Genomic DNA, 24051 nt, shown 5'->3' with positions numbered 1-24051 from the left:
GGCTTGGCTGTGGAGAGGCTGGGGCAGACTCCCTCACAGACCCCTGTGCAGCACAGTCATATTGTTGCAGTCCCAAAATATAGCACTGCACACCATGTAAAAGTTTCCCTCAACTCGATGCAGTTTTTAGAATGTTAGGTTGGACATGGAGGGTTAGGAAGCTCCCAAAGACCGGATTTCTGCCATGACACTGTGCAGCATAACCCTCCAGAAATTACAGCTGAGTTAGAAGAAGCAAGGATCCAAAGGCTTTCCGAAAGTCATCTCAGAGCTGTGCTTCTCACAGCAGCTCTCAATGAACCAGGCTAAAAACAGAGGGAAAAAAACAATCTGAAAACACACCTCATGCTGGCATTCCCCCCTTGCTGTGAAGTCACCACTGCTAGTCACTGTTCTGCACTCCCAGAACATTTTTCTGGTCACAAGTTGCATGGATAAGGTAGACTTAAGACAGAAGACCCTAGGAACATATAGGAGCTTTTTTACATGTGTGTAGCTTATCCTAGCCTGTGACACTGAGCTAGACCCAAGCTTGGCTTGCTTTGCTCTGGCAATGGGTCATTAGCACAAGGAAGACTGGCTCTGCCATCACAAACGGCAACAATTCACCAGTGAAGGAAGAACTTGGGAAATGAACAGGAATGTAGAATGTTAGCGTTTCCTAGGATGCTCCCAGGCCTGTTTTGTAATAAGCTTGTTGGGATTTTATGTCTACAGTCTGCATTTATGTCAACAAACAAGCGAACCTGGGGCCGTACCTTGACAGAAAAAAGGTGCAGCAGCTGCCAGAGCACTTTGGCCCGGAGCGGCCGTCAGTGGCCCTGCAGCAAGCAGTGCAAGCCTGCATCGACTGTGCACTCCAGCAAAAGGTGGTCTTCTCCCTCATCAGGCAGGGCTACGGAGGCGAGATGGTGTCAGGTAAAGCATTCTTGTAAGGGGTTTGTGGCCACTAGGGAAGTGCTTGAAGTCTTAACATGTTCCCTAATCCTGACTGCCCTGGATGTCCCGTTCCCATCAGTGGGATGGCAGCCAGCTTTGAATATCACTTACGCCTTTGCAAAATGAGCTGCTGCAGGAATCACCTCGGTGTCACATGAAAGAATGCTGGTAAAGGGGCATTGCAGTGGTGATTCAGGTGAGGAACAAGCACTCTAGAGTCCGCCTCTTGCCACTCTTTGGAACAGTGCTGAGGCCAGGGCTGACAGCTGTTTTCATGCAGCTGTTCAAGCATGGGCAGCAATGCCAGCTGCCCATGACTCACATTATCACCACAAGTACACATGCATGCCTCATGTGATGAGAACAGGTTGCCCAGAGAAATGGTGGATACCCCAAACTCAGATATATTCAAGGTCAGGTTGGACAGGTTTTGGAGCAATCTGAGCTAGCTGAAGATGTCCCTGGTCATTGCAGGAGGGTTGGACTAAGTCACGTGTAAAGGTCCCTTCCAGCCAAAATCTTTCTACAACTCTATGATTCTGTGTTTCACGAAAGGACAACTTTTATGGAGTTTAGCTGTTGGTGTGTCCCCTGCCTGCAGTTCATGAGTCAAACCTGCTCTCCGCTGCAGGAATTGCAAAAGTCCCACAGCAATTCCCCATGCAGCAGGACTGCACACAGTCTACACAAATACATCAGAAAGAATCAAAGACCAAGGGGAACTTCCCAGCAGCTCCTTGTCTTCCCGCAGTGGCACTTCTTGCTGTGTCCTGATGAACCTCCCATGTCCCACAACAAATCCCCTGGCCTGGTTCTCAGTGTGAACATGATGTTTTCTTCTATCACAGCAAGAGTTTTGTGTCACAACATTTTTTTGGCATATGGGGATGCAGTGGGAATGAAACAATGATGGGAACATGGGAACAGCACTCTCCAATGAGCTGCTGCAGATGAGTCAGGCACGAACACAAAGCCAAGGATTGCAAGTCCAATCAGTTTTGTAGGGACTGCAGATGCTCAGCTGTGCCACTGGGACCTTCTTGTGTGGGAGCCCAAGCTCTGGCCCTCTGTGCAGCATATAAATCTTGCTTCTTCCCTCTCCTCAAGTTCTCTGTAATCACAGGTGCGCCTTCCCTAAGGGACACCAAAAATACTCTGAGAATGATCCAGACTTGTTAACAGAAACACAAAACTGAATCAATTTAGTGCAAAGTTTCATTTTTGCCTAGTTCTGTGCTGCATATATGATTTTCATTACAATCAGGAGAGTCATATTATGCACCAAGCCTGCCAAAATCCTTGGTCTTAGCTCCTCTGAGCTGGCTCAGCTTCAGCTTCACCTGAACACAAAGCACCTGGTCAACATTTCTCCCAATTTCATGGTTCTTCTATTCATCAAAGAGGGGTGAATGGCCTCCTAGTCATGGCGTGGCTCTGCAATTGCATCTCACTCCCAGCAGTGCAGATGAGTTTTGTCAGGGGATTTCCAATCTTCCCATGGCTTGGCTCACAGATGCTCAACCAGCTGTGGAGCATGATCCCTCACAGCAGCTCAGGCCAACAGGAAATCTCTGAAGTTATCCCCAAAATTATAAGTCTAATGTTGCAATTTTTTCTTGTTAGTAGTGATGGGAGACAGTAGGATTGGGAAAGAACCTTCCAGGTGGAAGAGTTCAGGCAGCCATACCATGCTGTCCTCCCTACAAACCTGTTGAAATTGAATGTGCCTTGCTACAACTGATCTTGGTGGGTCTGTTTTGACCCCTCCACCCCTCCATGGTTGGGATCTAATGCCCTTTTTTTGATTCCTGGCTAAGTATGGCCCCTGACAAGTTTACGCAGGAATTTTAATTGCCCTGTTCTTACCTTTAGATGTATTTCTAAGAGAGCTACCCTCATCCTGCTAGGCTGAAATACACAGTTCTTTTCAGGTTAAGAAGATCACTGCATCAGTGAAAGGAGTGCAAGTGTCTTGCCACAGTCCCGCATAGCAGGATGGCGGTGCCTGCAGTGCCACAGGGAAAATTTCTCTTCCCCAGACATCAACACAGTCTGTCTGTGCACTTCTGCAAGTGTGGATTCACCCTTCTTCAGCCTGTATGACCAGAATGATGCCTATAAATCCACATCAGGTTCCTCCAGAACTTTGTATAGCAGCTTTAATACTCCATTTTCTCTCCTGGAAGTGCTTTGTTCCACACCTTCTGGAAATATATCTGAGTTTTTCATTACTGTCACCTTGCTGTTTTATTGGCATCTGGTAAGCTTGCATTATCATTTCTTGTCCCACCAGGTTGTTTTGAGCCTCTTCAAAGAGTTATGGATTTCTAAACATTTTATATGTTTATTTTCCAGATTTTTTTTACTCATTTTTACTATCATGAAAGTCAATATCAGTCAACCCTTTCTGTGCAATCTCCCACGCCTTTTCTCCATTGATGATGTCTGCCAGATTACAGCATCCACAAAATCTCTTTGTGCCGGCACAGACTGCTGCTGGTTTCTCTCTGGGACTTGGGGTCTCCTGCCAGCAGACCCTGTTGCTATTTCTTGACCCACCTCTCGTATGCAATCATTTCCAATTTAATGGAAGATTTCTCATACTTTACTGAATTCTGGATGGACTACAACATTCCCTTGCCTATAAGTGCAGTTAACTCAGTAAATAAAGATCAACGATGAAGCTGTTACCTCTCTCTTCGGTACAATCCCGGTACCTTTCATTCATTCACAACCATGCCTTTAATTCTTATGTCCCCATTATCTTTTAAAACCTTGGGTACTGCTGAAGTCAGCCTACCCATCACTACTGGTGATCACTGCACATCACTTTCTTTCCCCTTCCTTAGACCAGGGTATCATGATTGCCTCCTTCTAATCACATAACACAATTTTCAGGTAGATGCATATATTAGAAAATCTTGCACTGCTGGCCATGCCAGTCAGCATCTTTCAGCTCTCCAGGGGGAAGGTGATCTGGATCACACAAACTCAGCTCCTTAAGCTCCTCCAGTTTGTTCTGTGCCTCAGGCAGGGTAATTTTGCAAAATATTTTAAGACATGCAAATACTTGATTAAAATTATTTCCCCTGCTCTCATTCTCCCTTCTGCCATGCATCCACACGTATTGAATTGCTCCTGTTTTGCTTTCCAGTTTCAGCTTCTTTTGAGGGGAAGCAGCATCTCCAGAGCCTGCTGGTAGTGAACAGCATCGGGTACGTCCTGCGCTTCCTGAAGAAGCTCTGTCGCAGTCTCCTGTGTGACAATCTCTTCAGCAACCAGCCTTTCCAGCAGCACAGTGCCGTGCCGGAAAGCCCGGAGGGGTATGAAAACAGGCAGATGGAGGCAGGTAGGCTGCTTGATCACCCTGGGCTCAAGATGTAATCGAGCTGAAGAAATACCTGTCTCCTTTTGGTGCTGTGCTGTGTATGATAGGGAACTGCAAGCCCCTGTGGGACCCTTCCAGAGGGAGGCAGTGAGCTTACCTGTGGTATTTTCCCAGTGGCTATAGAGGAGGTGTTTGGGTGAGAACCACCATGTTGAGGTGCACCAGCAGAGAAATTTTGGGCCAGCATGTTATGGTAGCACAAGCCTAAGGTACTTATTATTAGCTGTAGCTCAGACAGCCTGGATCCCAATCTGTCACCTCCACCCGTGAGTATTTTATGAGCTGTGACTGCTAAGTGGTTTGCTTTGCTACTTGCAGTGATGTTTCTCCTACCTTAAAACCCTCCAGGACCATCAAGGTCCCTGTCTTAGTGCTTGACCATGTGTGGCAAAGCCTGAAGGAGCTGTGGCATGAGGCAGATGCATCCAAGAATGGTGGTGGTCCTGAGGGGCACCTGCCCTGGGCAGCACTGAGCTCCCAGATGGATGGCAGTTCTGAGCTTCCTTCTCGTTTGTATTCTGGGACAGGGTGCTGGCCCCACACAGCCCCCATGGAGCTGGGACATGCCTGCGGCCCCATCCGCAAGCAGAGGCTGGAAAGCTGCCCTGGGGCTTTACTATGGCATTGAAAAGCTAATTTAGAAAAAAAGAAAGATGTAAATTATGGGCATGAGCCTTCATTTCACCTGCAGTCTTTCTCCTGACTTAAATTATTTTTTCCTTTTCTTTTATTAACAACACTGTGGGTGTTTGGGGAGGACACTGTCTCTCATGCATTCAATTTAATGGCAGATACATGCTGGCAGATGAGAGAAAGATGTTTTAGTGTCCACAATCATGATTTTTGAATCACTTGTTCACCAAGAATACCCTCAGTGTGTGCTTTGCTCACCAAAGCTGGGAGAGGGCTGTGCACACGGTGTGAAAATCATCTCTTTGTACAAAGAAATCCAACTGCCACTCTAACACATAGGGGAAGAAAGGTAGGAGCCCAGACCGAAAAGCAGTATTTTTCTTTCCTCTCCACTAGGACATTCTCAGCAAGCTGAATGTTTCTGAGAGGTCAAAGGATTTCTGTAGCAGTGAGCAAGTGTAGCCCAGGAGGCCTGGCATTTGCGTTTGCATTTGCATTTTAATTTGCATGTATATTTGCATTTGCTTTCTCACGGCAGGGCTGCGTGTGAGAGAAGGCAATTCCACAACCAGAGTTTTTACAGTTGCTGTTACACTCTGAGCATCTCCATCCCCACAAATTTCCAACTCAGACGTCCCTGACACCATCCTCACTGGATCTCCCCAGACACACTAAGGATGGGCAAAACATTAATTTTCCCTCAGACTAGACAAGAGATGTGGGTGTAGGCAAGGCTTCTTTCCTGGGTCTTCCACTGTGGGTGGTGTGTGTGCGTGCAATCAACAGTCCCCCAGAAGCAGCATGGGCTGGGCAGCCTGGGTAGGTTTAGATTAGCCATGAGGAAGAAATTCTTTACTGTGAGATTGGTGAGGGACTGAAAGAGGTTGCCCGGAGAAGCTGTGGGTGCTCCATCCCTGGAAGTATTCAAGGCTAGGTTGGATTGAGGCACTGAGTGTATTTTTAATGCTGCATTGCCTAAATCTCCTTCCATCCCCCCAGGAGCCCGCATTTCTCTGCAGCAAGGTCAGCATGGGGGTTCCTCTGCTGCACAGAGCACAGACAGGGTTTCCCCACAGTGCAGTGACAAGGAGGGCTGTAGGAGCTCTGCTGCGGATGGGTCTGTGAGGGCACCTGTTGGGATAAAGCTCGCATGGAAGGAGCAGGGCCATAAAAAAGCACCACAGGAAGCCACGCAAAGCAGCCACATTTTTCATTGTTTCTGTTCCCCATCTTGTAATCGAGATGTCCTTTCTTTTAAAATCATGTGCTTTTCAGCCCCTTTGCACCAGTGAATCTAATCCATGTATTGACTTTGGTGCAGTTACTCTTGATTTACACTGTCAGAAGGGAGAGGAGAAGCCGGCATCGTGTCCAGTCACATTAATCCACTTACCCCACACAGGAGTCACCTTTTAACCTTGCCCCAAAGCACATGCCCCTAAACCATAACTCACCTGTGCTCACAGCAAGCTGCCAGATGCTAATGGCTGTGTACAGGCCAGGTGGGATTTGTTGACATATGCATATATCACTTACAACTATGTTTTACATGCCTAGGAAGTGCACACTCATCAAGCTGTGCCTAGAGCTGGCCTCTGCAATGAGCCTTGTTGGCTGTGCATTACCCTCCTTGCACCTGAGCCCCACGCTCTGCCTGCCTTGCCAAGGCCCCTCACCTGTCTCATGCCTCACATGGGATATTCCCCAGGGCTCTTTCTCAGCTGTGAAGGGACTTTCTGGCTCCTGAGACTGATTTCTGGGGAGCAGTTGTGGGATGACTCCCAGGCCTTCTGGGAAATGCCCAGCTTCTGGTCTGCATTACAGCAAATCCTGAGATGTTACCTGCCACGACAGCACCTGGGTTCAAAGCACCTCTGGACCTGCACTCCAAAATTTTCCATGGGGCCGGCAGAGCAGTTTGAGATAAAATGATGGCAAGACCTGGGTGACCTGTGCAGAAAACCCTGTGAAGTGAGGCAGGGGCTAAATGATGGGAAACCAACAGAGATCCTGTAAAGTGCCTCCATTCTGTGTTCAGATTTCATTTGTCTCATGCTCAGCTAATGGAGGCTTGGATGGGGGCATGTGAAAGGTACATTTCTAGGACATCTACATACTGTTGACATGCACCTATGAGATATTAGATTATTCTTCTGAGGAAACCACGTTTGCTAAAAAACCTCTGGCTAACCTGATGGTAGGCACAGAAATTGAAGAAGTTTCTCTGATGTGGGAAGCATTAAGTTTGATAAACATCCACTTTCCTTTTTAGTCAATCCTTTCCTTGCTCCTTCTGTCCCAAAGCTTGGGTTTTGGCTATTTTGTTCTGTTAGACAGTTGATGTCTCCACATAGAGCTTGGCTGCATGTGGCTGCAGCAAAACTTTATGCAAGAACCTCAGTGGCCACCCTGTATTATTTTTATCACAGGGGAAGAAGGGAAGGTCTGTGAATAGGGTCCCTAGCCTTGCTGTTCTCCCCATGGCCAAGTCAAATTTGGAACCATATGGAGTTCCCTACCACTACCTGCAGGAGAGCAGCTTCTCTTCTTGTGGCACTGGCTGGAAGTAGGGATCTATATGGAGCAGAAGCCCAGCAGGATGCTAGTGCCTCTGTCTGTAGGAAGGTGGGCTCTTCCTATCCACAAAAGCTGGTATGACAAGCACAATAGCAGTGCACAATAGGAGTGTGACTAAGTAGGCAAGACACTGGCCTGGGAACTGTATTTTTATAAAAGATTTTCCCATTGACTATGTAGGCAAGCCACTCTTCCCTGCTGTGCCTTTATTTGAGTATGTGTCAAAGGAGGGCAATAATTCTTGCCAACATGTGCAAAGCCTTTCTAAAACAGCTAGGAAAAAAAGGAATAATATCATAGAAAACCACATATTATTACAAGCAATATTTTCTGTTGCAAGCACCAAATAAACAGCAGCTCAGAAGTTTCAAGCCCTGAGAGGGTAAGAAAAATGTTGTCTCTCCCCTTTCTAGTACCATGGCTTGTTTAATCTTGTCTTGTTGCATGCTATGAGGAACAGTGCTCTTGGCTTCTCAGCACACTCAGAATAAATGGCTTTTATGGCTATCAATAGCTTCAGCACTCCTCAGCATTTAATTACCTGCAAAGGCCATTTATTGCCTCATATATTCCTCTACCATGATCATTATCCTTTAAACAATAAATAAAACATTAAGGTCACTCTTAAAGAGGGAGCAGAGACATCTAGCCACAACAAAGTATAATATAAAAAGTTTATATGGTCTTTGGGGCTTTTGGATTGATGGCATAGCCTGCAGTACAGTTGAGAAAGGCTGGGATAGCCTCCCTTCCCTTCCCTTCCCTTCCCTTCCCTTCCCTTCCCTTCCCTTCCCTTCCCTTCCCTTCCCTTCCCTTCCCTTCCCTTCCCTTCCCTTCCCTTCCCTTCCCTTCCCTTCCCTTCCCTTCCCTTCCCTTCCCTTCCCTTCCCTTCCCTTCCCTTCCCTTCCCTTCCCTTCCCTTCCCTTCCCTTCCCTTCCCTTCCCTTCCCTTCCCTTCCCTTCCCTTCCCTTCCCTTCCCTTCCCTTCCCTTCCCTTCCCTTCCCTTCCCTTCCCTTCCCCCTGGTGCTGAGGTCCTGTTTGCAGCTGGAGCACCATCCCAAGGACTGGCTTCCTGAAATGAGGTGTCCAGGGTGGTAACTCTGTGGCAGAGCTGAAGGAGAGGCAACTGGAGCTGGAGCTGCATGTTGCAGCCCAGAGCAGGGACGGGGACAGTTTAGGATGCTCCAAAGGATAGGAAGTAAAGGCAGGGGGTTGAAAGAAAAGAGAGTCAGCCAGTGCTCCTGTGGAGGGGTTTCATGAGGGTGGTAGCAGAGGCTTTAGCATTCACACCCTTTCAGGCTAGATTGGAAGAAACTATTTAATGTACACTAAGGAGCAAATCCTGGCAGGAAGAAAAATAAGAGATGGATGGAAGAAAGAAAATTCAGCTGTGATGTATTTTGCCTGGACTCTATAGAATTGGCAGAATTGAATAAATTGAACTTTCTGACCTTTAAGTTGTGAGATTATGGTTTGCTAACTCACAAATGAAGACTCTCTTTTCCTTTAAGTTTATGAAATTGTATCTCTGTGGATGCTAAGCAATGAAGCTGTAAGCAGACATCTCTTCAGCAGCCAGCCCCAGGGAGATCCTCCTTCCCACATTCTGCTGGGCTGTTTTCCCTTCACTGACTTGAGGGGCTGCAAGGGAGTTCATCCCTTTTGAAAAGCTACCCCTGGTTGGGTAGGCACTCTGCTCTCAGCAGTGAGGAAGGAAAAGCCCAAAAGCCTTTTTGTCCTTCAGGCCAAGATGTGCTCAGTGCTGTGGCACAGACACCGACAGTGCTGGATATTGCCTGGGCTGCAGCCATGGAGGTTAGAAAAGAGAGCCAAGCTATGAAGAATTTAAGGATGCTTTATTTCTCCATATCAAAGGGTATGCATAAGGAAAGTGGATTAAATGATGGGCATAAATGCATGAAGCATGATGGATGAGATCATATCCAGTACAGAAAAAATACCCCTGGGTATATGCATTTAATTCAAGCTTTACAAGCAGCCATGTGGAGGAAGCACGGACACTTTCAGAGCCCTAGTCAGGTAAATTATGTGATTGTTACTCTGTTTTACCTCCAGGTTTAGCTTTAACTTTGTTTTAGCTGGTTAAGACCTTTCCCCAGAGCTATATGATTCCTTTAAGAGATATCTGAAGTAGTCCAGGCTTTTATTTTAAATAGCTTAAATTAAAGTTGAAACAGGAATTTTCAACTAAACTTTTGAAATATTGATCCAAATACCTGTGATCCAATATACCAGTATTTCAAGCAGTCAGATGAGCAGGCCACAAGCCAGAACTGGTGATGGGAAACCTATGCAAGTGCTGCAAGCATAAATCAATATGACTCACCTGGTTTTTCAAAGATGTGAGTGTGAAAAAGGGTGAACCTCAAGACCCAGCACTTATTAAGTGAAACAAGAAAGGTTTTGGAAGAAAGGGGAACTTCTGCTTGTGAATCTGGATGAGAAAGCCCTTGCTTCTGGGGCTGCCTGGTATGTGGTGCCTATGGCAATGCCTGGGCTTGCACCTCCATGGCAGGAAGCAGAGACAGCTGAGAGTGGGGAAAGGGAATCTGGTATTGTCGTGGTTTGACATGGAAGTGATTTTTTTTTTTTCTTCAGGAAGTTGGGTCAAACCAATCAGTGGTCAAGTTTGGATATTGGCACCTGAAATGACCACTGAAGATAGGGATACGCCTCTGAGAACACAGGGGGTTAAAAGCAAGAACTCCCAAGAGCTCGCTCTCTTTGGTTCCGGTCAAGGTGCTGTGCAGACCTCCCCTGCCCAGCCATGGGGCTGGGTGGGGGAGGGGAAGCCATGCGGCCTGGTCGAGGTGAGCCGAGGGGTAGAAGGACTGGAACCGAGCCAGCTCCTGTGGACGGAAGGGTAGAGAGAAGCGGAGATGCCTTTGTCATTCCCCCCCCCCCCCCAGAGAGAAGAGATAGAGAGTCCGGACGGCACCTGTAACTTTGCCGGCGCGGAGGAGAAAGGGGGGGGAGGAAGGCGCCCAGCCTTGGCCTTGAGTATCGGCTGCTGGGCAGAGATATCAGCCGTCCAGGGAGTCTGAGCTTTTAACCCTTTCCTGAGAAACGAAGGCTTTGTAAAATATTACTCCTCCTTGATTTGAAGTAGAAGAGAGACAGTCTGGGATCCGAGATGATGGAAGAAGAAATTCTCGAGTTGGAAGGAGATGATGGAGTGGCTTGTGGCTGGACTTCTCTTGTTAGCCATAGACTGAACCAAATTCTCCTAACAGAAGCTGCACTTAGGGTGGTGCGTTGGTGTGCCAGGAGACCTGTTTCAGTGATTACCAGCAGAGGAGTAGAGGGAAAGTGTGGAGAAGCCCTCTATCTTCAAGGAAGAAGAAGAGGAGCAGAAGACCTCTATTCTTGGACCCTCAGCCCCAGGGGAAAATGGGGGGGACTGTAGTCCCGCAATGAGAAACTGAACTGTTGTCTCTTTTGGTCCACGGCAAAGCATCCTTAAAGGAGCCCTATGAGCAGTCTGTCCATGCACGGTGGTGAGAGCACTGTGACATGGAAGGAGAGTGTCACCATGGCAAATTTTCTTCGGGCGATTGCCATGTGTGACATGGAAACATAAGGGTGGCAATTGTGTTTCCTGGGGGGGGGGTCTGTGGCACAGGAGAGACTTCTGTCTCCCTTGAAAGACTGAGTATTCGAATATCTGAAGGGTGGCAACTTGATCAAGATCCTGGGTGGTGTCTCACTGTTAAGTTTGTTTAGGAATTAGGTGGGAGGAGGAGGGGTGTTTTAGAAAGTCTTCATCCAAGATTTAGTGTTTGTAGTTTTCCTAGTAGAAGTAGTTTAATAAAGTTCTTTCCTTAGTTACTAAGTTTGGGCCTGCTCTGCTCTGTTCCTGATCACATCTCACAGCAATTATTTTAAAAAGTATATTCTCATGGGGGCGCTGGCATCGCGCCAGTGTCAAACCATGACAGGTATTTAGGCTGTTTCAATATGACAGGTTTCAAACAAGATTCAGAATTTTCTTCACAGGACATTACTGATTTTTGCTTATGTGTTCTTCAGTTTTTCAGCTCAGTTTTTCACATTTCTCATGTTGCTCTCTTTTTTAGCCTTTTATTGTCACCTCTCCCTTATCTGTCTTTATCTACCTTCTGTTTCTTTCTATCCTTTCCCAGTTCACTACAAAACAAATGGAAACCCATGCACAGTGGCATTTCCATGGAAATGAAACATCCACTGTTTTTCCTTTCAAAGTCTTGGCCACTGTTTAATCAACAGCACTCCCCAGCTCCTTAGGATTTATTTGTTTGCAGTAATTATACAGAGAACATCAAAATGCCTTTTGGAAAGTAGTAATATGCAACATCTGCTTAAAGAACATTAATCTGTTGGCAAAATGAGTGCAAAGCAGGGGATTAAAGCAATTAAGAGAGTACCAGAAGCAAATTTGTGGCAGTGACATGTAGTTTGGTCTTTGTGCTGGCCATGGACAGCAGTGAGCAAGGTAAGGGTGCAAGGCAAGGAGTTGCACCACCAGCAGCTGGGCAAGAGAAGTACATGCTCTGACTGAAAATAAGCTGCAACTGGTGGCTTGGGGAAGGGAATCATGTACTTTATGGTGAGTTTCTTCATGGAAGAGAAAAGGCTACAGAAATGACTTAAACAAAAAGGTGGCAGTGGCTTGATGGTCTTCATCAGAGAAGCCAGATTTAAGGAAAATGCAGTGAGGCTGGGGATGAGTCCTAGGATGGGGTCCCAGGGTAAACCCAGCTCCCCAGCAGCATGGCACTGTGCAGCACAGTAATGTGGGGGGAAACTGCTCTGTAGGATCATGGAAAGAGGAGGGGATAAAAAGGCTCAACAAAGGGGAATTGGTGAGCTCCTAGCTGCCGGGATTGAGGTCAGCCAGAGATGGCAGAAGCAGAAGCAGAGAAGACAGGAAAAGAAAGGTTTTCTGAAGGGGAACTAAGACTTCAGGGCTCATATATGTTGTATATGGCAGAAGAAATATCAGAAAGTTCAGCAGAGCAGCAGCACTGGGCAGGGAGAAATGAAGCAAAGACTTCATAAAAGATCTTATACCTGCATACAAACACTTGCACAGGCTCATGCTTTATATGTACTATTCTGTCTAATTTCTGGATGAGATTATTATAATTATTAATGAGCAAACAGCTTATTTTGCAGTCACTGCATTTTGCTGTAGACATCTCACTTCTTGTATCTCAAATTATTTGTTTTTCAAACAATAAAACAATTACTGCTAAATATTTTAAGCCAGTACTAAGCAATATGATTAAGGGACATTAATCACGGTGGTAACAAAACAGAAATGCACTAAGTATTTGCAGAGAATCCCAGTATATAATACCTTGAAATTTTCAAATAACACAGTTATTTTCATCTAGTCTAGTCTGTATACGGCTTTTTTGTGACTTCTATCAATGCTGATTTATAGGGATACAGAGTGCATTATAAACTACCTTGACAGAAAAACCCCTCTAGCTACCGCTAGAAGCTGGAAACAGAAAAGATCGATTGCAGCCTCTCCCATCTCCCTCTGCCATCGCAGAACCATTGCTGTGCTAAGACACAAAACTATACAACCCTGATAAATCTTCTTTTCATGATGTACACTTTGGTATAACATAAAGGCAAGGGAGAAGGGAAGAGAGAGGAGGAGCAGGTCTGAAATCAGGTGGAAGAGACCAAAGGAAGACTTCTACTACAGCCTAGATCCCTGTGTCACAGAAATCCCTTTGCCTTCACTCCTGCGTGTGCCTAAACAATTTTCCTGTGCTGTAACATAGGACTAAAACCTCTCTATTGTAACACAATACATTTACTCAATCCTCCCCAAGCACTTTGAAAATGGAAAAAAATCCTCAATGGGTTATTTATTCACACAAGCATCTTTTATTATTAAATTGAATATATTTGTCAGCAGCTAGCATTTGAATTTACTCTACCTTTTTATTCAGTTTGGACAATAAAACCATGTTGATCTGTTCCCAGCTGGTCTCATTCCCTAGTTCTACTGCATTAAGCACAATGTGGCTGTTGTCTGGGCTGCAAACACTCAAGGGAAATTGTTTAAATAATGAAAAAAAAATTGCTTATGCTGAAGACCTAATCAGGACAACATTGGATTTTGGAAAATTCTCTAAAAAAATTTAGATTCTTGAAGTTAACTGACTGGCAGCTTCTCCTCAGGGGGCTCAGCATTTCAGTTACTGCAAAATATTTTTTAGCAGCTAGGACACAGCTAGATGATACATGGTGCAGTAAAGCCTCAGACTGAACCCTGGAGAATTAATTTCAGGTTTTATCTCCACAGTGTGACCATAGTTTCAGTGTTCATAATATCTGCATTCACAAGTGAATGACGCATATTTACATTTTCCTGTTCTGACTGACTACTAAGCCCCCCTTTTTTTCCCCTGTGGATGCAACTGTGTGTTCCTATAACCCATGCAAATGTTCTCCCATAGACTAAAAACCACAAGCGTGACAGCCCTGGCCCGCTGCTGGCGGATGCCCTGGGCTACCTGCTCTCTCGCTGCCTCTCTGCAGCAGCCTCAGGGATGCTGTGACTCCCTGGGGACATGTCTCCATGCCACTCCGCCTTGGCAGGCAGTGAGCAGATGGGCTCTGCTGCCACAAACCAGATGTCACTCCCCGTACTGTCTTCCTTGTCCAGCCAAACCCTGGCAGCCACGGGTTGGTGTGGAAAAGGCCTGGTCCTTGCCCAGCTATGCAGGGGGCAGATGCATGCACCAGAGAGTGGTGCTGACCCAGTACAGAAACATCTGCTAAGGGGTGACATCATATTTTCATTGTGCTGCATGTCTGGATGGGCAATGGAGCTAAAAGGAATAGGCTGGTGCTGTAATCCCAGAGTAAATCACAGCAGCCAGAGCTGGAAAGTCTTACTCTATCACAGGAGACTCTTATCTTTAGATAGATGCATGCAGGCTCAAACTGCAGGGAAGATAAGGGCTGTGGTACATTCCTGACTGGACTGAAATGTGTGATGCTGTTTGGAAAGAACAGAAAAAAATTCTTTTAAAATCTTTCAAGAGTTTATATTTAAAACAGAAGATAGCAGTTCAGAGCCAAGGCATATCTTTCACAATCTTAAATACTGTTTATACCTTTCTGCTCTCTCCCTCTCTGGCTTTCGCTAAATTGAACTGATGGTTAAACTCATCTGAAGGATTTCCTTCTGCATTTCAGCATTTGCTTTTTGTGTTTCCCCACTTCTATTTTTCCTTTCATGAAGGCTGAGATGCAGGGTTTCTAAGCTGCTGCTTAAAACTGTCCCCTCCCCTCCCCCACTCCTCCCTCACCCCTCCCACCTCCCTGATAGGGCAAATGCCATCCTTGTGCTGGGAGCAGGAGCCGGGCTCAGGAACTGTAAAATACAGTCAAAGATAAAACCATACAAAGAAGGAGCCTCTCGATAGGATTTTGACACTGTAGCTGGCTCCTCTCAAAATGACTGGGAGATGAAAAAAGGCTGCTCCTGGCTGGGAGAAAGGAGAGGTCTGAGGAAGCTATGATATCATACTGCTTAAAATATGGAGTTCACATCTGGTCAACCCATTATAGACAATATATGGTAGCACTTTAAAAGGCACAGGGAAGGGTCAGAGGGCAAAGCCCATCACTAAATGATATAAGGAATAAGAGATGACACAAAAAAAGGAATAGTGGGGGCAGAGAAAAGAAAGATAGAAATAAATCTGTATTGACTGTGAGGAAAAGAAGTTAATGGGGAATTCAATTAAAGCAAATACAAATGATTGAGCCTTGCAGGTGGTAAAGTAAAAGGTTATGAAATGACATTAAAGTATTGTCCTAGAAGGAAGGGCAGTTGTCCTGGGAAGCTACTGGCATGTAAAAGAGGACCTCCCTGGCTTGGGGATCAGTGTTCAGCATGCCCAGAGCAAGGTGTGTGAGTTTCCAGCAGTGCCCCAGGCAGCCTTCACCCAGATGCAGCCACTTCACGGCTGTGCAGGATATGGCCTGTTGACTGGGAAAAGGGGCTCTGGTCCCACTTCACTGCCCTGACCTTGGGCTCTGCTGTCCAAGCAGCAATCTGGGGATGAACCCAGAAAAAGGCATGGGAGTGTCAGGAAAGGGAAGTCTGGATCAATGAAAATGTGAGATGCGTGGAAGGGGAGCAGCCTGGGGAGAAAATGTTGATGAAAATCATATGTGTGGGAGGAGGGAAAATAGAAAAGAGAGACAGGGAAATAACTGGCAAAAGGGGAAAAGGGTAGGAAACGTAGGTGCAGGAAAGTAGTGTTAGAACAAAGTCAAGATAGTGGCAAAATGGCAGAAGTAGGAAGAGGTGACAGGGAAGAACAAAGGTAGAAGCATGTGGGAGATTTAAGGGAATGGAGCCTGAGAGAGGTAAAGGGAGAGAAAGATATACCATGAGCAGTGATGTGGGAGCAGCAGCAGGTGAGGAAAGCAGTGCAAGACATGTTTGGCCTGGGAGCAGAGAAGGCAGAATAGAGTGTCTCTGGAGTGTACAAGGAGATTTTGCCTGTAGGAGAGATTCTAACAAACTAAGTTTGGGGTTTTTTTAAGATGTAGAAGAAAAAGTAAGAGATTAGATCTGCTCAGGAAAAGGTCAGCTAGGGATCATCTTTTCTGTGTATATACTATTCTTCATTTCCTGCTTGACTTGAAAATGATTTTCATTTGCTTTCCTAATGTACAATGAGAGTAAATTCTTTTGTCTTTCTGGAGTGTCTCTATTCCCAGGTGCTACCAAAGGCCCAGTGTTTGTGTTCTGCATTTACACACGCAGCATGCATCTATGTGGCACTCTGCAGTGGCAAATGAGTACTGCTGGGGCAAAGAACTCAACATTTTACAGATGTGAGAGACAAAACAAGTGTTTTCCTTCATCCTAATGGAAAACTGAGGTCCAGAGATGAAAGATAACCTGATCAAGGTCACTCCAGAGGTTTGCAGCAGAAGTGGGATGTTAACTGCAGATTCTCAGGCTCTTTTAACTCTAAGCTGACCCATCTTCAGAATTTTGGGTAGGAATCTTACCGAGTGTTACTTTTAAGAAGCTCAGCTGAAGAAATGCACATTTTTTAATTGGGAAGGCAACTGATGCTTTTTTCGCTCCTTTGTTGCATTTTAAGGTGTGCTGGCTGTAACAGCCTTGGGCTTTTCAATCCAGCTGCCTGTGGACCATTCATGGAAAGGAAAACTGCCAAAATGGCTTAAGTATCTCAGGGTGGTGAGCAGTTGTGGTGGAGACTACTGTGTTCAGAGCAAAAGCTCAAAGCAGCCTTCTCATAAATCCTGCTTTAAAGCGTTGTGTATTAGTTTCTCACTAATATATGGAACTGACTACCTACAAAATAAAATATGAAAGTGAGTCAGAAAACAGAAGGGCTAAGCTACAGATTTATGAACTGTTGCATTTTCAACCCCAATAGGGGCTTATGTTTTCTTATATTGTCTCAGAAATGGTGGTTTTTTCCTAATTGGCCAAAGTGGGATTAGAAGCTGTGATGGCTATACACTTATACAAAATGTATATATATAATCAAAGCCTTCTGGGAGCTTACAAAATACATATTTTTTATGCATTTTTTTTTTTTTTTAATTCATCAGTGGAACCTTAAGTCATGCAGCTTCTCTGTGGTGCAATCTAACAGAGAGCTGGAAAAATAGGAACACAAAAGCTTCCACAGGGTTTCTTAGTTTTTGGGCAGTGGGTCACTTGAGACGATCCCTGCTCCTCTCGGTCCAATGAAGATATTAATACGACTTTTCAAATTCCCAGAGTGCCTCCCACTGGGGGATGTTTCATACATATAGAATGGAGGCTCCAGCTTGTTCCATGGCCATAGGCATTATTACTCCCATTTTGGAGCCCAAAGCAGAGATGTGGACTAAATTGCTCTAGATCAAGAAAAGAGTCTTAAGCAAAGTTAAGAACACATCTGACAGAGATTGGCTCCTTGTTGTAGTCTTGTACACAATTCATGGGTGTCCTTCCACATGGAGATTATATCTGTACATGTCTTATTTCACACAGACTGTTGAGACAGTCTGACATTCATCAAAAAATCCCTGGTGTCTGCTCAAAAATTTTGGAGTAATTTACATCCATGGCAATAAAAGCTATATGCTGTTTATTTAGCAGGGCTTTTTTAATGTGCTGCTTGTTGTTTTGATAGTCTATGTCTTCTTCATATTGTAATCATATTAAAAGAGCATTCTTTTCCTGGAATAAAGAGGTAATGATTCACAAGAGGCATAATTATTCCATGCAGTGCAGGCAGGATGCTACAGAAAGAGCCATCTTCTTTATGCATAAGAGGCTTTTATTGCAAGTGTTCTACACAGTAATTAAATTCCTTTGAATGAGGAGGCTTGATTGGATTTTCTTTGGTTTATTGGGAGGAGTTTGAAAAGCAAGGTATTTAGCTCAATCGCTATATAATTTTGGCATCTGTTGGAGGTTAGGGGGAAAGGTTCAGAGTGTCTGATTCCCATTTCTCTTATGTGTTACGTTATCTGAACTCCCTTGAATTCAATTGGATTACACCCTATCTGTATTTGTATGAGAATCAAGCTCAGAAATTCCTGGCAGAAAGCAGCAGGACACCTGAATGCATGCTGTAAGAATCTAAATCATCTAAGGGAAAAAAGCCTTGCTAAAGGAAAGTTACTTGCAGTTGCAAAGACAAATGCCCAAAAGCGAGAAAATTTCACATTTGCAGCTTTCCTTCAGTTTTGATGGTTGCCTTATGGTGAGTCTAGCCTTGGCCCTGAATGGAACAAAATTTTAAAAGAAGCAATAAAATAGAACAATGTAACAAAAATCTGTGCTGTGGCCTGACGCACAAGCCAAGATGATGGCATGCCACAACTCCTGAGTGTGGGAGTCCAGGACATCCCTCTGGCTGCCCTGACTGTCTCGAGACCCTGGCAGGGAGCTCGGAGACCTTGGCACAAAGTCAAAAACACCTGTGGTTTCGATTTTAGCCTGTGGAAAAAGCTGCCAACTTTGTATGAGGAATTACAAGCCACAAGGGTTTGAGTAGTGTGATAGTTGAATTAACACAAGTGAAAAAGTAGAATTTTGGGGCTTTTTAGAATGGGGTTCAAGGGGACAAGATGGAGGGATTTGGGTATGTCCTGACCTTCTTCTCCTTCTTCTTGTCCTCCATGTCTTGGTGTGATGATGAAACTTTTCTATTGGTTTAAGGTAGAGACACACTGTCTAACATAAATGATAGATATTGGCACATTATTGTAAACATAGTACACGTAGGTTTTGGTATAAAATGTAAACACTGCCCGAGACGGCAGACAAAATGCCATGGCCGACTTGCTAGACAGAGCTCAGCAGGTCAGAGAAAGAATGTTATAGATAAGACAAAATAAACAACCTTGAGAAGCTGACCCTATGCATCTAGACTTCTTCTTTGGCTGCACGGGCTGGGAAACAAGGACTTTTACACTCTTGGGGTCACCTTGACACCCGGACCCCGAGATCTGAGTATTTGAGTTTTCGAGATAAATCATGTTCATTTAACATCAACTACTGTACACAGCTGCCAAGTAATGAATGTTGTTTGGGGTTTTTTTAAGGAAAAGAGTGAAAATGTAAATTAAAAGGAATACTCTGTTTTATAGAGCCTCAACATCTTTTAGCAATGGAATTTGTGTCTTATGACATAAATTAGAGCATAAATTCTTCTTGTTACTCAATAAGGCTGCATAACACATCAGGAGGAGAGTGTTGCTCAGGCCAGGAAGATGATGTGTGACACCATGGGGGAAATTTCATCCTGCTCAGATGTCTCTGGAGGGAGAGTACACATGATGAGGAAAGTGGCCTTTTCAACAGCTCAGAAAAATGTCATGAGGCAATGGAAGGCACTTCTCTAATCTAGGGGGTCCCTGCCTGCCAGGTGTTAACATGCAGTGGGAGTGGGAATCTCTAAAGTGCAGGTTGCCAGCAGGGTTCTGTGAAGGTTGGGATCTCATAGAGGTTTCCAAAGGCTCTGCTTGTACCCCAGTAGTGATACTGGGGCTGGGTGACAGGAGGGCTGGTTTTGTAGGGAGAATAGTAGTGGGAAAAAGGAGGAGGAATACCTGTGGCCATCTTTTGTGAAGACAAAAAAAAAAAGGCAAATAGGAAAGACATGGATATGAGGAACTGGAGGAGGAAGACAGTGACATAGGCATGGAAGTGTCAGTGACAAACCTAAGCCTAAGTCTGAGGGGAAATGGCAAAAAATGCCTACATGCTACAAAACCTGGAGCTAGACCTGCCTCATGCCTGTGTGTTAGACAAGCATAGGGGAGTGTAAGTCTCCAAAACAGGTCTTGAAGTGCAAAATTTGGTTTATTTCCAGGAATCTGAAAAGCAAGGTATTTAGCTCCTACATAGTGTGAAAATTTCAATGGAGAGGACAGGAATCATCATAACAATGGTTTGCAGTTGTCTCTGATGTTGGCACATTTGAACCTGAGTCAGGCCCAAGTGACTCACACATAACTGTCCATGAAAAACCTTGGGTGTGCTCATCAGTCATCAAGCCTGTATCCTTGCAGGATACCAGGCCTGATGGATGTCTGCTTCTGATTAATTTTGGTAATTGCAGCCAGAATGCTTTGGTTTATTACCTTCACTCCTTCTTGCAGGCTGCCAGGCATTTTGAACCTAACAAACTGCCTGTCCCATTGTCCTCTGCCTCCTTCCTTTCAGTCCTCTAGTCTTGGCGTATTTGAGGAGCACCATGTGTCCAATCGGACCTGGGCTAAGTAGCCCAGGATTTTACAGAAAATAATATTTTAAGCTGACACAGATGACTCATATCAAGCCATGGTTTCCCTCTTGTGACTCTACTGATTTTGAATGGTTGTGTTTCCCTTCATTGTTTATTAATTCTCAGCAAAGATCTCTTCTGGGGCCAGCTGTCTGTACAGAAAATTGATAATGGAGTTACACTTTGTCACAAAAAATGGGAATTTTGGCTAAAAATTTTTTTTTTCGAGGGTTGATTAAAAAAGTTTCTGTTTTACTGATGTTTGTTTTGTGTCTGGTTCTTCCTGAGCAGAGACAGTTATACCTGAGGACTACCTGGCTGATGCTCCAAACAGGAAGCAGTACAGTGCGGATCCTGCTGATGCTGCCTTGGGCTCCATGGGCTCCATGTACACCATGCGTCAGAGTCCTGCAGATGGACACCCTGCTGGAGGCTCCTCTTCCTCCTGTAGCCATCGTCCTGCCCAGATGTCTTCAGGGGGGTCCTCATCTACTGGCCTGCGGCATCAGGCCTCCAGCCCAACAAGGAATGGGGCGTATCTTGAAGGAAACACAAGTGGTAATGTAACATCTTCCATTTAGTAATGTGTGCTGCTATGCTGGTGCTGTGCTGGAGTCTTAACTCATTCCCAAATTCCCAGGAAAATTAGTAAGGTGGTTCTGTGATGGAATCCATCCAGACCTTTCCTACTTCCATTTAGAAGGGGAAATAATAATCTACGTAAACACAAAATCAGTCTGTTCACCATTAAGTGAAAAGGTGAAGGTTTTCTAATGCTGTTGTTATGTAAACACATGTATTACGTATAATTGTGTGGCAATCACACCTGTTATTATCAGCTCAGATGTATAGACATTAATATACAAAGCATTCCTCCCAAAGACTTATACTGCCTACAGGAAGGTACCTGTTACTTGTGTGACACCAGCTGTGTACAAGATGTGATGCAAAGCAAACCCAAATATTAGTGCCTACCTCAAAGTATTTTAGCCAAAGGTTTTGCTTCCTAGCTCTGTGCCCATCCTGCCCCTTTAATTATATACCAAGCTAGCTTTTGCTTGAAAAACACTCCTCAACAAAGCATATGCTTTTAAAAATGATTCAGCTCATTGCTTAAGGCTCTTTTATTCTTCAGAAAGCAAAGTCACAAGAAGTTTATCTGCAAATTCAAGAAATGCCATGGGAACCACTGAATTCAATGATTCTTTCTCCTTTTATTTGTATTTTTGTTCAGTTACCATTTGCTGGGGCAGTTGCTCTACTCATCCACTACAGTTCCTAGTGGCCATGATTTTTTTCCTCTAGAAATTACCCAAGTTCATCAGCTATTTCACTGAACTTCAGTTAACTTTGTTTGCATTTTCCAAATTCTCAGTCAACAGGTCTTTATCAGTAGTGATGCCAACAGTGTCTTCACCCCTTACTAATTATTCAAACTTCAGGTATGCATTTTTCATTCTGATGACAGATCTAACAAAGGAGTTGAATGTCTCAGCCATTTTAAAGTCATTAATTTTTTCCCTTCCTCATTTATTAATGGAATCTATTGCCACTCTAGTACTATTTTTTAAAAATCTTGATATATTTGCAGAAGATTACTGGTTCCCCTAGCCCCTTTGTCTACCATTATCTCATTACACTGTCTTTTTGCCCTTGCATTTCCCTTGGAAACTTCAATTGATTCTGCATATTCTTGCATGGAAGCCATTCCAGAGCCTCTTTCTAGTATCCTTTGCTTAATCTTTACTTAATTCTTTCACATCCCTCATCTCCCCAACATCTATATTATTTCTTGCTCCTCAACTTTCACTATTTAATATTTTAAAACATTATTCTTCCAAAAGATGTATTACAAAAATTTATCCCTATATTCATTTGTTTATCGAATTTTGCCTTCTTAGATATTCAATACCCACCCAAAGCTATAACTGACTTTGCTATTATTTTTACATACTTGCTTCCCTGGTTTAGCTCTGTGTTAGTCTATTATAGAGACCACTGATAAGTGTTTGGCTCTCATAATTATCTCAATTCTTTACTTACAGAGTCAACTTTACTCAAAGCAAAGTGGATAGTACAGACATACACTGCAAACAGCTTGTAAAAGTTTGTTACTAGGAACTAGTGGCCTTAGTTACAAAGAAAAGGAAATGAAAAGCCATTTTCTTTCAGATCTTGTTCAGTGCCTCTCAGGCTAGCATAATCAGGTACTGGAAGGACAAGAGGCTCACTGTGAAGAGGATTCATTTACCCCTCTCCCACCACTTCCTTAGAGCCTCCTAGCAGAACTGGGACCCTTTCACCAAGCTTTATAATTGGCAGCTGTGAGGAGCCAAGATTTAACGATCGTGATACTTACTTGCCTTAAGAATCTTGATCATTCTTCTTGGGATCAGTCATTGTCTCTTTGTAGCACACATGAAGAGCCAGGGCAGTTCAGAGCAAAGGTCTGTCTAGCTACACATCTTGTCTCCAGCAGGAAACAGCAGCATGCCCCAAGGAAAGGGGTAAATGCAGAGATGGTGGTGCATCCCCACTACCCTCTCTGCCTTCATAAATTTGTGGCTCAAAGACTTCCACAACCAGAGGTGGTAGATTCATGCACAGTAACCCTCCACAGATTTTTTTTTTTTCCTCTGGCTCACTTGGTGGCTTACTGAATACTTTGTGAATTTTCAGAATACACAGAACTTCTGTGCATAAGAATGTGTTGTGTGGTACCCTTGGTATCAGGGGACAGAAACTATGTTCAAGGGACTGAAGCTTAAAATCAGAGCTTCTTAAGCTTATGCTGCATTGCTCTCCCTTTTTGTTTTAGACTTTGAATGTCACTGTTTCCCAGTCTTGGCCAATGTTTTGTGAAACGTCCACGTAGTGCCGAGCAGGAAGCTAAGCTTCAGGAGAAACCTCCATCTCTCTTTTCGTGACTTCCCACAAAATCCGCAGTCTCTACAAAATGGAAGGATGAAATATGGCTCATGTTTTTTTCCAGGACTGAATCAACAAAAAAGTAATTGAGTAGTCATGCAATAGGCTTTACAAGTTCCTTTACTCCTCTGGCTTAAAACCAATAAAAACACTTTGAGGAGCAAAGAGGGAGAGATTGCTTTTGAATCAGGCATCCACGACATGAGCACCTCTAAAGCAGTCACAAGTGACTTGAAACTGCTACATATACTACCTGGGGTTAACAGAACTCATCTCAAAACAGCTTAGTAATTTTTATGTGACAATCATTTGACACTTGCATAGCCTAGTTTCTCTGAGGTCTCTGGGTCATTTGGCCAGCTCAACAGTAAAGGCTTTCTAAAACAGAAATGTATGCAGTGACCATCATTAAAATGGTTTTGGATTCATTTATATTGTTGGAGGTTTCCTAATTTTTAGGCATTTATTAGTCCTGGTATCACCCATTGTAGATTATGGTCTACCACAGAGGCACATGCAAACCCATATAGGGTTTGTTGCCAAGGTCCCTAACAATCTGTGCATGTGCATGTGTTTTTCTTCTTTCTAGGCATAATTTATATGTTGCTGAATCATAAGTAAGCAAAGATGAGTAAGTGGAGCATATCGGTCTCTGTTCTTATCCTCTTCAGTTTGTATACTTATGAGGCAGAGACGGGCTCATTAAAAAGAGGAAGAATTTATCTCTGAAACCTCAAACCAATCCCGTTTATTTATGGATAGTTTTGAAAAATAGCTTGC

General features: G+C 44.3%; 1 protein-coding gene and 1 long non-coding RNA gene across 2 annotated transcripts in view; one reads left to right on the top strand and one right to left on the bottom strand.

Annotated features, from left to right (window-relative positions):
- SCML4 (Scm polycomb group protein like 4) overlaps nucleotides 1-24051 on the top strand; it is a 67658-nt gene that overhangs the window by 33599 nt on the left and 10008 nt on the right. The window contains exons 4-6 of the mRNA XM_068184196.1: nucleotides 718-918; nucleotides 4094-4288; nucleotides 20635-20901. Coding sequence (XP_068040297.1) covers nucleotides 718-918; nucleotides 4094-4288; nucleotides 20635-20901 — 663 coding nt within the window. The remainder of the gene's footprint in view (nucleotides 1-717; nucleotides 919-4093; nucleotides 4289-20634; nucleotides 20902-24051) is intronic.
- LOC137470633 (uncharacterized) lies at nucleotides 145-22951 on the bottom strand. Its single transcript, XR_010997168.1, has 3 exons — nucleotides 22703-22951; nucleotides 20647-20882; nucleotides 145-895 (listed from the first exon to the last, which is right to left on the bottom strand). It is a non-coding gene; the product is annotated as an uncharacterized lncRNA (long non-coding RNA).

This window comes from Anomalospiza imberbis, chromosome 3 (genome assembly GCF_031753505.1).
Source record: "Anomalospiza imberbis isolate Cuckoo-Finch-1a 21T00152 chromosome 3, ASM3175350v1, whole genome shotgun sequence".
Lineage (NCBI taxonomy): Eukaryota > Metazoa > Chordata > Aves > Passeriformes > Viduidae > Anomalospiza > Anomalospiza imberbis.
The sequence above is the reverse complement of the archived record's forward strand: the minus strand, read 5'-3'. Positions and strand labels throughout refer to the sequence as shown.